Source organism: Macrotis lagotis, chromosome 6, assembly GCF_037893015.1.
Source record: "Macrotis lagotis isolate mMagLag1 chromosome 6, bilby.v1.9.chrom.fasta, whole genome shotgun sequence".
Taxonomy (NCBI): Eukaryota; Metazoa; Chordata; class Mammalia; order Peramelemorphia; family Peramelidae; genus Macrotis; species Macrotis lagotis.
Genome location: NC_133663.1, coordinates 54,249,287 through 54,262,464, shown reverse-complemented (window position 1 = coordinate 54,262,464; position 13,178 = coordinate 54,249,287). Strand labels below are relative to the sequence as shown.

The 13,178-nt window shown below is 35.0% G+C and overlaps 1 protein-coding gene across 3 annotated transcripts in view; it reads right to left on the bottom strand.

Annotated features, from left to right (window-relative positions):
• Positions 1-13,178, bottom strand: part of XRN1 (5'-3' exoribonuclease 1) — a 102,933-nt gene that overhangs the window by 23,476 nt on the left and 66,279 nt on the right. For 2 of the 3 annotated variants that reach the window (XM_074191159.1, XM_074191160.1), the window contains exons 30-32: positions 12,590-12,659; positions 6,847-7,066; positions 209-304 (exon numbers count right to left, since the gene is read on the bottom strand). In XM_074191159.1, the coding sequence (XP_074047260.1) occupies positions 209-304; positions 6,847-7,066; positions 12,590-12,659 (386 nt within the window). Of the gene's footprint in view, positions 1-208; positions 305-6,846; positions 7,067-12,589; positions 12,660-13,178 lie in introns of those variants that run through there. The other variant, XR_012469372.1, reaches the window with a different exon arrangement.

The following is a 13,178-nucleotide window of genomic DNA, read 5'->3' as shown; positions in this document are numbered from 1 at the left end:
TAATTGGTGAAAAAATAAATTATAATTAAAAAATAAGTCTTAAAACAAATCTCTATGTTAAAGATCAAAGGAGTCATTTTTCCTAGGAGAATGGCATAATTTTATAATCTATGTAGCAAAATAAAAGTACTTTTCTTAAAGAATTTTTTCTTTAAATTTTTCATAAATTTCATAAATTTTTGTTATGTGGTATTAGCTGCCTACTAACCTTCTCCTGTGAATTCTGAGGAAAATGTTGAGGTTTTCCTGAACCTTGTAACGACTGCCAAATACTGCAAAATTCATCATCATCCTTAGTAGGTACCTGACAAAGGCAAAATATAAACACATTTAAGAGGAAAAAGAAAACCAATCCACACATAAAAATAATGTAGGACAATAAAAGAAAAATCTAAAAACAGCCACCATTTGTGTACTCAGTTTTGAAGAATCTGTTCTTCATTAATAAACAGACCATTAATTTGTAAGTGGATTATCTAGGTAACTTTCATTAGCTGTTATCTTTCAGAGTTTTTTCATTTTGAAATAATGTGCAATGGCTCCCGAAATTATGCTCCACTTTAGAAAAGTGATCTTTTAGTACAGATAAAGTACTAGATTTGGAGTCAGAACATTGTATTCAAATTCTGTTTCAGATTCAAATTCTGATTCAGATTGGGGCCAATCACTTAAATGGGGATAGTGCACCTACATTGGAAAGATTAAATTAATGTCTAAAAAGTGGACAATATGAATATTAGCTCCTATTATTACATACAATTTGTCTTTAAAGATTTCATACCAAGTATTAAAACTTCAACTGAAGATCTCGTAAGTTATTTTAAATCTACCTATAAATTAAGATAGAAATTAATTCCTTCCAAATTTTAGCTTAGATTTGTTCTATGATGTTTATAGATTTTACACACTCACAGATTTAAAAAGATTATTGGGACTTTAATCAATTATTTGTGCCTGACCTGTGGTAGAGCATTCCGAACTCATATTGGTTTGATCAGACACAGTTGAACATATTCTAATTTGTCTCTACTAACATAGAGCTGTTTTGGTCTTCTTTGATAATGAAGGAAGGACAAAAACCAATCTATAATGAGTCACTGATGAAAATGACATATTTTTTTTCTTTTCTTTTTGCAAGGCAAATGGCGTTAAGTGGCTTGCCCAAAAGCATCCAGCTAGGTAATTATTAAGTGTCTGAGGTCGGACTGCGCCACCTAGCCGCCAATTTTTATTTTTTTTTTAAAGAAAGATTTTATTTAGAGTTTTACAATCCCATCCCCCCCCATTCTTTCTTCCTTCCTCCCACCCCCCACAGAACGCATTCTGTTAGTCTTTATATTGTTTCCGTGGTATACATTGATCTAAGGTGAATGTGATGAGAGAGACATCATATCCTTAAGGAAGAAAAATATAGTATAAGAGATAGTAAAATTACATAACAACATAACACTCCCCCCACCCCCAATTGAAGGTAATAGTCTTTGGTCTTTTTTCAAACTCCACAATTCTTTCTCTGGATACAGATAGCATTCTCCATTGCTGATAGCAAGTCCATCAAGGTTGATCATCACCCCCATGTTGTTATTAGGGTGTACAATATTTTTCTGGTTCTACTCATCTCGCTCAGCATCAGTTTATACAAATCCTTCCATGCTTCCCTGAATTCCCATCCCTCCTGGTTTCTAATAGAATAATAGTGTTGCATGCCATACATATACCACAATTTATTAAGCCATTCCCCAATTGTAGGACATATACTTAATTTCCAATTTTTTGCCACCACAAACAGAGCTGCTATGAATACTTTTGTACAAGTGATGTTTTTATCCCTTTTCATAATTTCAGGGTATAGGCCCAGTTACACTTCATATTTTTTATCTATGTTCCATATTCATTGAAATTCTATATTAGACAAGAGATTTTTTTAACTATTTTCCTTTTAGATATACTCTTTAAGTCATTATAAACATAAACTACAAACTGTTAACAGTTTTTCTGATTGCTACATAAATACTTTCTGTGGTGAATTGGAATTGATCTGATTTTGAACTGTTATCTGTAATCCTAAAGTAGGAAAAAAACCCCCAAAACCTATCCTTCTTGATTTTCTCATTCATATTTTATATATTTTTAGTTTCTTTGGTAACACATATTTAATTTTAAAAAGACAGAATTTAACTCTTATAAGAAACTTAACTGAGTAAAATAACTTAAAAAAATTACTGTCCAATTATTTTAAAATCAAATACTATGAACAAAAGATTCACTTACAACTAAAAAAGAGAATTACATTTCCTTATGAATTGCCCTATTTGCATTAGGGGTACCTTCCATTCCCACAGGTTCATAATCTCTCTATGTTATTTTTGCCTATTCACTCTCCCAAAGTATAATATACACAATCTTGCCATTTCTATCTTCACAGTATATCTCATACTTCCATCCCCCTTTGCAATACTCATACAGCCACTACCCTATATAAAGAAAAATGTTATCCACCTTCATAGAAAGAATTGATAAAGTCGGAATGCAGAACAGAGATTGCTGTTTTCCCCTAACCTTTAAAAACTTAGGTGTTTTCTTTCACAATGTGATTAATTTGGAAATATTTTGCATATTTGCATACATATAGTCTATATCAAATTGCTCACCATATTAGGGGAGGAGGGAGGAAGGCAGAGAATCTGGAACTCAAAATTTGAAAAAAGAAATGTTAAAAATTGTTTTTATATGCAATTGGGAAAAATTAAATTTTTTTAAAAAGATTTCATTACCTTTCAACTTAAATACTGACACCTGTCTATCTGTTCTCCTTGCCTCTCTAATCCATCCCATACCCAGCTGTGGAACTGGTATTTCTAAAATTCATATTGATAAGTAGCTCCTCTTTTCAATCAACTCTGATAACTCCTTTTTTCTTCTAGGGTCAAATACAAATTTTTAGTGTTTAAAAATTCCTTTACAACTTGGCTTCAATCACCATCTATATTTCCAGGTTTATTATATATTTCCTTCACTTTAGTAGTCTAGAGTCCAACTAAACTTTCTTGCTGTTCCATTCACAAGTCATTCCATCTTCATATTTTTGTACAGGTTGTCACCCCAAGGCTAGAATGCACTTCCCCCCAACTCATATAATCCCCAACTTTCATTAAAGCTTTACTCAACTGTTGCCTTCTACACAATTCCTATATGATTGAATCCTAAACATTTAACCTCTATCCTTTTATACTACTCTAATAGACTTACTCTCCCCCACTTACGATTATGGCTCTTCCAAAACTTTTTTCCCTCAAAACTCCCCCTCTTACCAACCCTTTCAATTGAGAACACTGAGCTTCACAGTTCACTGAACTGAGGTCATTTGTTGAATGAAGCTCTCTTATCTCTCAGATCCCTTCCTCTACTATCTACTCCTTTACCCTGGGTTTCACATTCCTTTACAGGTATCTTTTATATTATGTCTAGTGCTTACAACAGTGCTTTTCCTACAGTAGGTGTTTAATAAAGCTTCATCTCTGTGAGATATTATCCTTGATCTCTCTTCTTTGAGAAGGCCATTTACAATTTGCTACCACTTCCTTTTCTCTGAATCTCTTAATCCCTGCTTCAAATCTCATCATTTGCCTCAGACTGCTCTCTCCTAATTTCTCAGTGCTTTCCTTTTCTCAATCTTCATGCTTCTCCACCTCTCTGCAGCATATGACCTTGTCGATCACCTTCTCATGGATATGCTCTTCTTTCTAGGTTTTCATGACACAGTTCTCTCCTAGTTCTCCTCCTGACTGATCACTTCTTCTTAGTAACTCTTTCCAGATCCTTCATTCATCCAACTGTGGGTATCCCTTGAGGCTTTGTTGTGGTCCCTCCTCTTTTCTCTTTTACTTTCACTTGGTGATTTTACCATCTTCCATGAAGATGATCTTCAGAGCCATTTATTCAAATCTACTATCCTAACCTCCAATCTTGCACCTCCAACTGCCTAATGGATATCTCAAAATGAATGTCCCACAAACATCTTAAAATCAAACACGTCCTAAACTGAACTCATTATCTTTTTCTCCAGTCCCTCCCCTACTTCTGAACTTCCCTATTACTATCCAGGGCCTCACTTCCCTCCCAGTTCTCCATGTTAACAACCTAGTTGTCAATCTTGACTCTTTCTTCATCTCCCTCTCTCAACCAATTTGCTATCAAGTCACACAGATTTTGCAGCACCGTTTACATACACTCCCTTCTCTTCTCTGACACTGTCATTACCCTAGTTACAAGACTTCATCTACTTATACCTGAACTACTGCAACAGACTTCTGGTTGTTATCCTTTTTTCCTCTTCAAAAATCCAGAACATTTTCATTCAACTGACTCATGACATGACCTCTTGCCCTCAATATTCTATGCTATCACTACAGGATCAAATATGAACTCCTGTTTGTCTTTTAAAGCCTTTCCATAACTTCAATGGTTATTCATTTTCCTTCAAGTCTTTCCAATCTTCCTAATCTTTATTCTCTTCCAGATAGGATCCAGTAAAATTGGCTTCCTTGCTTTTACTATTACAAACTTTTCATCTCCCAACTGCTTATTTTCCCCAGCTGTCCCTCAAACCTTGAAAACCACTAGGCTTCCTACAAATCTAAATAAAATTTCCATTTTCTACTAGAGCCCTTTCCTCATCCCATTTAATGCTAGTGCCTTCCCTCTGAGATTTCCTCAGATATATATATCTTATTTTACATAGTTTGCATGTAGTCTCTCCCACTGAAGTGGGAGGTCCTTGGGTCCTAGAGTACAGTCTATTTTTGCCTTTCTTTGTATCTCTGTCACTTATCCCAGTGCCTGACGTATTGTCAATGCTAAATCATCATTAGTTGGCTTGTGTCTCTTGCCTTTTATGTATACACTTACATGTGCTCATACTAAACCCACTGTAAGAATGTAGATTTCCTGAGGGTAACGAGGATTTGATTGTTTAATTTGTATCCCAGTTGCCTAAGACAGTACATACACGGCACACTTGAGGCATTTCATCTATGTTTAATTTGTCATTCTTTATAAATGGGTTTCTCTTCAGCTCATTAAAGTAATGTCTAATAATGCTGCATTTCTCTAGCACTTGACAGGATCCAAAGCACTTCCCAATGACTCTACATAACTATCCTATAAAGTATGTAGTGGTAGTGGGTGCTTAACCACTCAGGATGTGACACCCTCTAAGGGAATGTCATCCTACCTTCTGCAGCTGCCATCCGCTCCTCTTCCTGATGACGCAAACCCTATGATCTTCCAAAGACTTGCACACTGTGCTAATTACCAATGTAACCCAAGGGCCTTGGGGTCTTGCCATCCTATGCCCACAGCACTGTCAGAATTCTGAACTTTTTTCCCTACCATCTCTTCTGAATAAAGAGTGAGCTCCTTGAAAGCAGAGTAGTCTTGACTTTTTTATTTGAATCTCCAGGGGATTGGCACATAGCAGAAGCTTAATAAATACCCATAAAATCATACATTCATTCAACCAATCATCATTATTATTCTCATTTAAGAAATGAGGCACCTCAAGTTTAGCTATGCCAAGTGACTTGCCAAAGGTCACATGGCTAAGAAGCTGAAGAGTCAGGACTATTCTCAATCAAGTGATCCTTCTATTGCCCAAATAGGTGACATACCATCAAAATTAAAAATGATACTATTGGGGGGCAGCTAGGTGGCACAGTGGATAGAACACTGGCCCTGGAGTCAAGAGGACCTGAGTTCAAATTCAGACTCAATCACTTAATAATTGCCTAGCTGTGTGATCTTGGGCAAATCACTCAACCCCATTGACTAAGATAAAAAAATGATACTACTGACTTAATCCTGGTCAGGGATTGGTTTTTTTAAGTATTTTATTTTTTCCTGTCTACAAGTATAAACAATTTTTAATATTCATTTATTAAAACTTTAAGTTCCAAATCTCTATATTCCTCTTGCCTCACCTCCAACCCCCATTCAGAATGCAAGCAATTTGAAATAAACTAAAATGTATAGTCATGCAAAACATTTCCATAATAGCAGGAATTAATTTCCAGCAATGGTAATGAATTTGTGCTGATACAAATATCCTTTTTTTGTTTAGTGCTTTTCCTTTCTGACCAGTGGCATTCATTTGAAAACTGTCTATGTTATTAATGATGCGGGCTGTTGCTAGGGAAGGGAAAAAAGGTAATGGTCCCACTTGGAAAAACCCAATTAAGAAATACAGAACTACAAAATTTAAAACATTTCCCATGAATTTTGAAATGGGAATTGAACATCGAATGAGATGCAGCTATTCCATTTTGGTAGCTGAGAGGAAAATTTTAGCCATCTGCAGCACTTATGAGGTTCTGATGTTTCCTAGGGTGTGCAAGCAATACGTATACAAATCCATAATGAATTCATAAAGACATTTTTGAATGTTTGTCATTGTGTCACTTTGTATACCTGAAGAAATGGTTGTATAATTTTTCTGAATTTCATTGTAATGTTAAAAAAGCAAAACAAAAAGAGATAAAATTTAGGAAAGTCTTTAAACTTGTTTCTGGATTCAAAGATTTTGTCTTTTAACACTGAAATTCTGAAAAGAGAGAATACCATCCAATGTTATTGTACTATTCACTAATCTCCCATAAACTTAAGTAAAAGCCCTCAAGTCATAGTTTCACTTTTAGAAGAACTGAATCAAATCTTTTATATTATTTAACATAACTGGGAAAAAGAACTAAATCTAGTATTATAGTTAGAAAATTTTGGACTAATTTGAAAAAACAAAATGAAAGAAAATAGTAGGAGAATACAACCAAAGTAAGTATGTATCTATCTTACTTGAGTAGGAGTCAAAAGTGACCGAGAATTGTTGGGGCCTAAATGGGCTTTCTGAGAAGCTGCAACAAATGAGGCAGATGAACTTGAACTGCATGGATTCACAGCGGGTTGTGGTTTCACTATGGCTGTCAGTTTCTGATTTCCAGTCTCTGAGCGATTACCATGAGAAAGGTTAATTAAGGCACTTGTTGGCAGTCTATAACCTCTTGCAGGTGAGCACCTAAAAATAAAGAACAAGCTTAAAAGGAACCAGAAGGAAACAACATATAAGATTTTAGCTAAATTTTTGAAAATCATTTTGGGCAATACAGTATAGTTCTGGGTAGCCCAAACTTTACATAAGATTATAAAAATTTTTGTTAAATACTTTGCTAAAATCTAAGTAATCTATACCTAAAGCATTTCCTGGATCTACTGGACTAGGAAATCCAGTAAAAATTGGGAAATGAGTTTTAATTTGGTATTCAGGACTCATTCTTCATGAACCCACATTGACTTTCTCTGATAACTGTTTCTTTTTCAAAGATTTTCACTAACTATTCCTTTACATACATCAACATATTAAAATGTTCAAGAATTTTACCAGGAATCTAACTCAAGCTCAATATTAGATTTTGCTCTTTTATAAAAATCAAGAAAGTTGCCTGCCTAAAAATGGTTTAGCCTTCACATGGCCATATTCTTTCAGTTTATAGGATGTAGATTTGTCTAGCCTGGTAACTTGAAGGCATCATTAATGGCAATGTGGTTTTCTATCACTGACCTTGACTCTGGGAACTGTGATGTAGGTTAATACATGTTAAAACTGAATTACTTTTTTTTGTGTGTGGGGGGGTGCAGGCTACTATCCTGTGTATTGTTAAACTCAGAAGTCTAGGATTTAATATTTATCTCTAATACATTTTATTTTCTTAGCTTTTGGTCATCATGCAAGTCTGGTGAGATAGTCTCAGATCCTGGTTCCACTGTTGGAAGTGATAGTCATTCCCCTTCCCCCCAGAGTTCTGCCAAGGTTCATACTATATGCAAATTTGATTCTTTCAATTTTTATCTCCATGTAAGTCAAATTTTCTTTTGAGATACAACTTCCTTTTTTTAAGGTTATAAGAGTAAAGTACTACTTATCTTGCTGTTGTATTCAGATTAGTTAAAATTACAATAGATAATTTATCATCATTAGAGGTATTCCTTCATTCTAAGTTAGTTAGACAGAACAAGCTGACCAAATTTATCCCTGGGAACCAATTCATTTGGTATGAAAATTTTATATCTAACTTGTATTTGGTATCTAACTTCATGAAGTTTCCAGATAAAATAATACTATACTTAATGGAAAAATGATTATATAGTTTGCTTGTTAGACCCTACAAATGTTCAAAAGATACAGTGACAATACCTGTGACTTGGGGTAGATGAGGTAATAGATTCAAGTCATTTAAACAATTAAATTTGATTCAATCAACATTTATTAAATATCATATATGAAAACACTCTGCTACATGCTTCTAGAGCTTAAAAGGCAAAAATGGAAAAAATCTCTATACTTAGGGGTGTTTTGTTCTAATGGGAAAGAAAGGGTATTTTATATCTACATACACACACATGTATGTAGATGAATAACCATGTATATAACTAGATTCATATTGACAATGGATAATTTTCTAGAGAGAAATTACTGAACACAGTGTTAAGTAAGAGATGAGAGTGATATGGCTTAGAAAAATCTTACTAAATGAAAACCTAGATAGGAAGTCCTAACCTGGGATGCTCTGAAATGACATATACAGGTAATGTTTTTAAGCAGTGAGGCTGCTCAATGGGTAGAGCACTGGACCTGGAGTAAGGAAGAAGAGTTCAAAGACAAATTCAGAAACTTACTAGCTGTTTGATACTGAGCAAGTCACTGTGAGGATCAAATGGCATAATATTTATAAAGTACTTAGCAAAAAGTGTTATCTGTTATGGATTACTATAAGTGTTAGCTATTAGCTGCTATTAATTGGAAAGGTTAAGTCTGGGAGAGATACAGCATTTTTAGGGAAGAAAGATGAGTTTAAAATCCAATTGTGCTTTCAGGAGGAAATGTTCAGTGGACACTTGGTAATGGTGAAGTGCAACTCAGGAAAGATTAGGATTGAATATTAAGGTGAAGGAATTACAATAGTAATCATAACAGAATCCCTGGGAGCTAGTGGAAACATCAAGTTAAGGTGTAGAGAAAAAAAGAAAAGAGGATTCAGAAGAAAATTGTTTTAAAGATAAGGGAGATGGGGCAGTTAGGTGGTACAGTACATAAAGCACTGGCCCTGGAGTCAGGAGGACCTGACTTCAAATCCAGACACAGACACTTAATAATTGCCTAGTTGTGTGACTTTGGACAAGTCACTCTTAACCTTATTGCCTTAAATAGAGAAAATTAAGATTTTTTTTTAAAAAGGGTAAGGGAGGGGCAGCTAGGTGGCACAGTGGATAGAGCACTGGCCCTGGAGTCAGGAGTACCCGAGTTCTAATCCGACCTCAGACACTTAATAATTACCTAGCTGTGTGGCCTTGGGCAAGCCACTTAACCCCGTGTGCCTTGCAAAAAACCTAAAAACAAAACAAAACAAAAAAAAAAAGGATAAGGGAGATGTAGATGTAGTGAAGAAGACAAGAGATTGAAGATAAAAGAGAGACTCATCACTGGAAATGAGAAAACTTCTAAAAGACATCTAAGAGCAATGGAAGAAATGGTCTAAGTTGACAATCAGCTTTGGTGAGAAGAATTGCCTCTTTCTCAGAAGCTGGAACAAAGTAGAAAAAAATTGAGTAACAATAAAGAAGTGTTCTGAGATGGGAAATAGGAGCTCTCAGAGGCTGACCTTGATTTACTCAGGAAAGATGAAGAAGTACTCTTCTGGGGGGAATGAAGGAATATTCTGAGAAGCTCTAGTGAGGAGATTTAAAACAGCTTCTATGAAATTCCTAACAGGGGAGAATCACCATACAGCAATAAGGGTCCAGCGTTAACTTTTGGTGAAGTGACTTCATAAGATTTGTAAATGACTTCTTTTCTAGTGGCATTCAGATGAGTAAAATAAGATAAAGTAGAGGGAGGAATTAAATTTTAGCAAGGCATGAGTCCAAACAGGACAGAGATGCAAAGGAATCAGTAGGAAGAGAAGAGAGAATAGTTCTAACATGGTTTTTGCCTATTAAGGGATGGGAGTGAAATCAGAATAAGGGGATGAACAGGTAGTATACTGGTAGTATACACAAGAAGTGAAAGGACTAGAGAGAGCACTTAATAGGATGAGGAATACATTACAGAGAGGCAGATTCAGGATCATTGAAAAATTTCCAAACAATTAGAGTTATCAAAAGGTGGAATGGAATGCTTTGGGAAAAACAGCTTCACTCTCACTAGAGAATTCAAAAAAATACTCGATGATCACTCATCAGCATGTTGTAAAATGGCTTCCTCTTCATTAATAGGCTGGATGAGATGACCCTGGAATTTCTTATCAGTTCTAAGATGCTGTGACTCTAGTGGTCAAATTTGTTCTTCACACTCACTAGTAATAGAATCATCTCATGTACTAAAAAAAGATAAAGTATTCGTTAGTGGCCATTCATGTCCACAGATGGAATGATTTTTTTTCCTTTTCAAATGGAATTATAGTTTAGAGGCTATAAAGTCTAACCAGGGTATTTTTTAATTTATGGGAAGATATTTTCAGTTGTGCCTTTTGAGTGAAATGTTGCAAGAAAGGCTCATTTATTCTCTGGAGGAATTCTGCTCCTGTTGGTCAAATTTCTTTCCCCCATATGCTGAATTTGTTTCCCTCTTCCTAAGCCAATGTTCCCTCTTCAAAAAAAGCATTCTATCTTCAGTTTTTTGGTTTTTGCAAGGCAAATGGGGTTAAGTGGCTTGCCCAAGGCCACACAGCTAGGTATTATTAAGTGTCTGAAGTCAGATTAGAACTCGGGTACTCCTGACTCCAGGGCCAGTGCTCTATCCACTGCACCACCTAGCCACCCCTCTATCTCTTCAGTTTTGAGGAAAATGGGGATGACTGAACAGAGTACATATACCTGAGTTGTTCTCTGGACCACCCCTGGATGGAGATGTCACTGGAGGTGAAACTTAGTCTAATCTGAAGTCAAATTAAATCTCCTTTTATTTTCTTAAGTGTTTTTAACCAATTTAGAATGGTTCTCCAATTCTTATTCATTTTCCACAACCAAGTAAAGAATAATGAATGGACTGCCCCTTAAGGATTTTCAAGTATATACAAATTCCACAGCCCAAAATCATGTGTCTAAAACATGGTATTCAAAGAGCAATAATAATCAGAATAATGGAGGTAATGAATCAAGAAATAAGTCTAAGAATGAGTTTCCATCAAGGAGATGATGTAGCTTTTGGCTAGAATGATTCACTCTAGCAAGAACGATAAGGCAAAGGGCCCGATTCCAATTAAGAGCCAACTTTGAGAACCTAGCTGTCTCTGTTGATGACTTTTTTAGACTAGGATGAAAGTCTTCAAAAGGAAATGGTTTGGGCAAAAGCTGTTTCTACTACTAAATGCTTATTAGTGACTCAACAAGCCCTTTATTAAAGTATGTACAATGTGTACCAGGGACTGTTAGGTACTAGGGATACAAGTAAATACAGAGCATGAAACTCAAGGAGCCTACAGTCTACTAGGATACAACATGAGCAACTTTTAAGTATATACAGAAAAAATATAAAAGGCACCTAATATGGGGCAGCTAGAGAGAAGGATACAAGCAAGACCAGAAGAGGCTTCATGTGTTCATATTCTCTTGAGTGTGAGAGTGTCTAGCTATAAAGAAAAGCTTCTAAAGTGCAATCAACCCTAGATCAGAAATATTTTTTTCAAGTTGTATATAGGCCTCCAAGGGACATTCAGGCATGGCTAACAATCATATATGGTCCCAGGGGATGGCCAAAGATGTACATGAAACAATAAGCTTGTTGGCTGTATTGCAGAGGAAAACTAATTAGGAAATAAAACTCCCAACAAGGATAGTACTGAATTCCAAAAGCTAGACTAAAATCTCAAAACTGAAGATGCTGGACTTGGAAGCTATGAAGTTCAGTTACAGGGTAGTTGCTTCTTTACCAACAGTAAATGGGGGGGGGGGCGCAGGGAGACCATTCCAAGAAAATAGATAATTTACATAATGGGAAATCAACTTTGCCGAAATTTTTTTTTTATAACTACATACTAAAGATGCTATATACAAGAACTATGGAAATAATGAATTCTTATTGAAAGCAATTTAAAACCAAAAAGTTGTTATTTCATGTTTTCTCCGTAAACCATGGTACCAGCCAAACAACTTGAGGGTCTTAGATCAATAAGACAGACAGGAAAGTTGAAACAGAATGCTTTTTATAGTTACACAATGTGGAAAACTGAATGCAGTTGAAATGTAAAGCACTATAATAATGGCAGGTCATCCCCTGTAGTTAATATTTGTGATTGTAATTGAGGATCATGATTTTTAAGGGAGGAAATAAACAAGCATAACTAATGGGATTATGGGGAGAAAAAAAATCCCAATTTTAATATTAAGTTTCTCATTAATCAATAGAAAAGAACTCAAATTAAGAGAAAGACTTTTCAGTTTTTCTTGTGGCATTACAAAACTTATTCAAAATAAAAAGCAGAAATGAATTTAAATTTAGGTGATACATAGATAATGGAAGTATCATCATTAAAGTAACACAAACCTTATCCTTAAACCTCCATGAAATTCTTCATCAAATAATACTTCAAAAAGCACATCTGCTTCTCTACTAGCTGTAGAAAAGAGAATTATTAAAAAAGAAAAAGTCAGTTAATTTCACTTTTACTAATTACTCTTTCACATAGTCTCCTGAGATATAGTATTGCCAAAAAAAAAAAACACCTTTAAATTTTGTATTTTTATTCTTAAAAAGCTCAAGACTTCAAGGATTTAAAAAAAAAAAAACACCAGAAAAGCAACTGCAGACTTAGACTAGTTCCTGAATAATATTAACTGTATGCTGCAGTATCAGTTTTTCTATTTGGGAGCTTTTGGGAATCTAAGCAAACAAGTATTTCTTCTAGATAGCTAAAGATCTAGTTTTTACTTGGCAATAAGTACAATGGGAATCACCTGCATACAGATTATATAAATTACTGACTTATTGATACAGATATTTTAAACCAACAGTATGCTGTTTCCTTCTTGTCTACTGTGAAAGCCCATTTGCAAACACTCTTAATTTTGTAGGGGGAAATATTTCACTTTTCCATAAAAATCAAGAAATCCTAATGAAAAATAAGAGAAATATC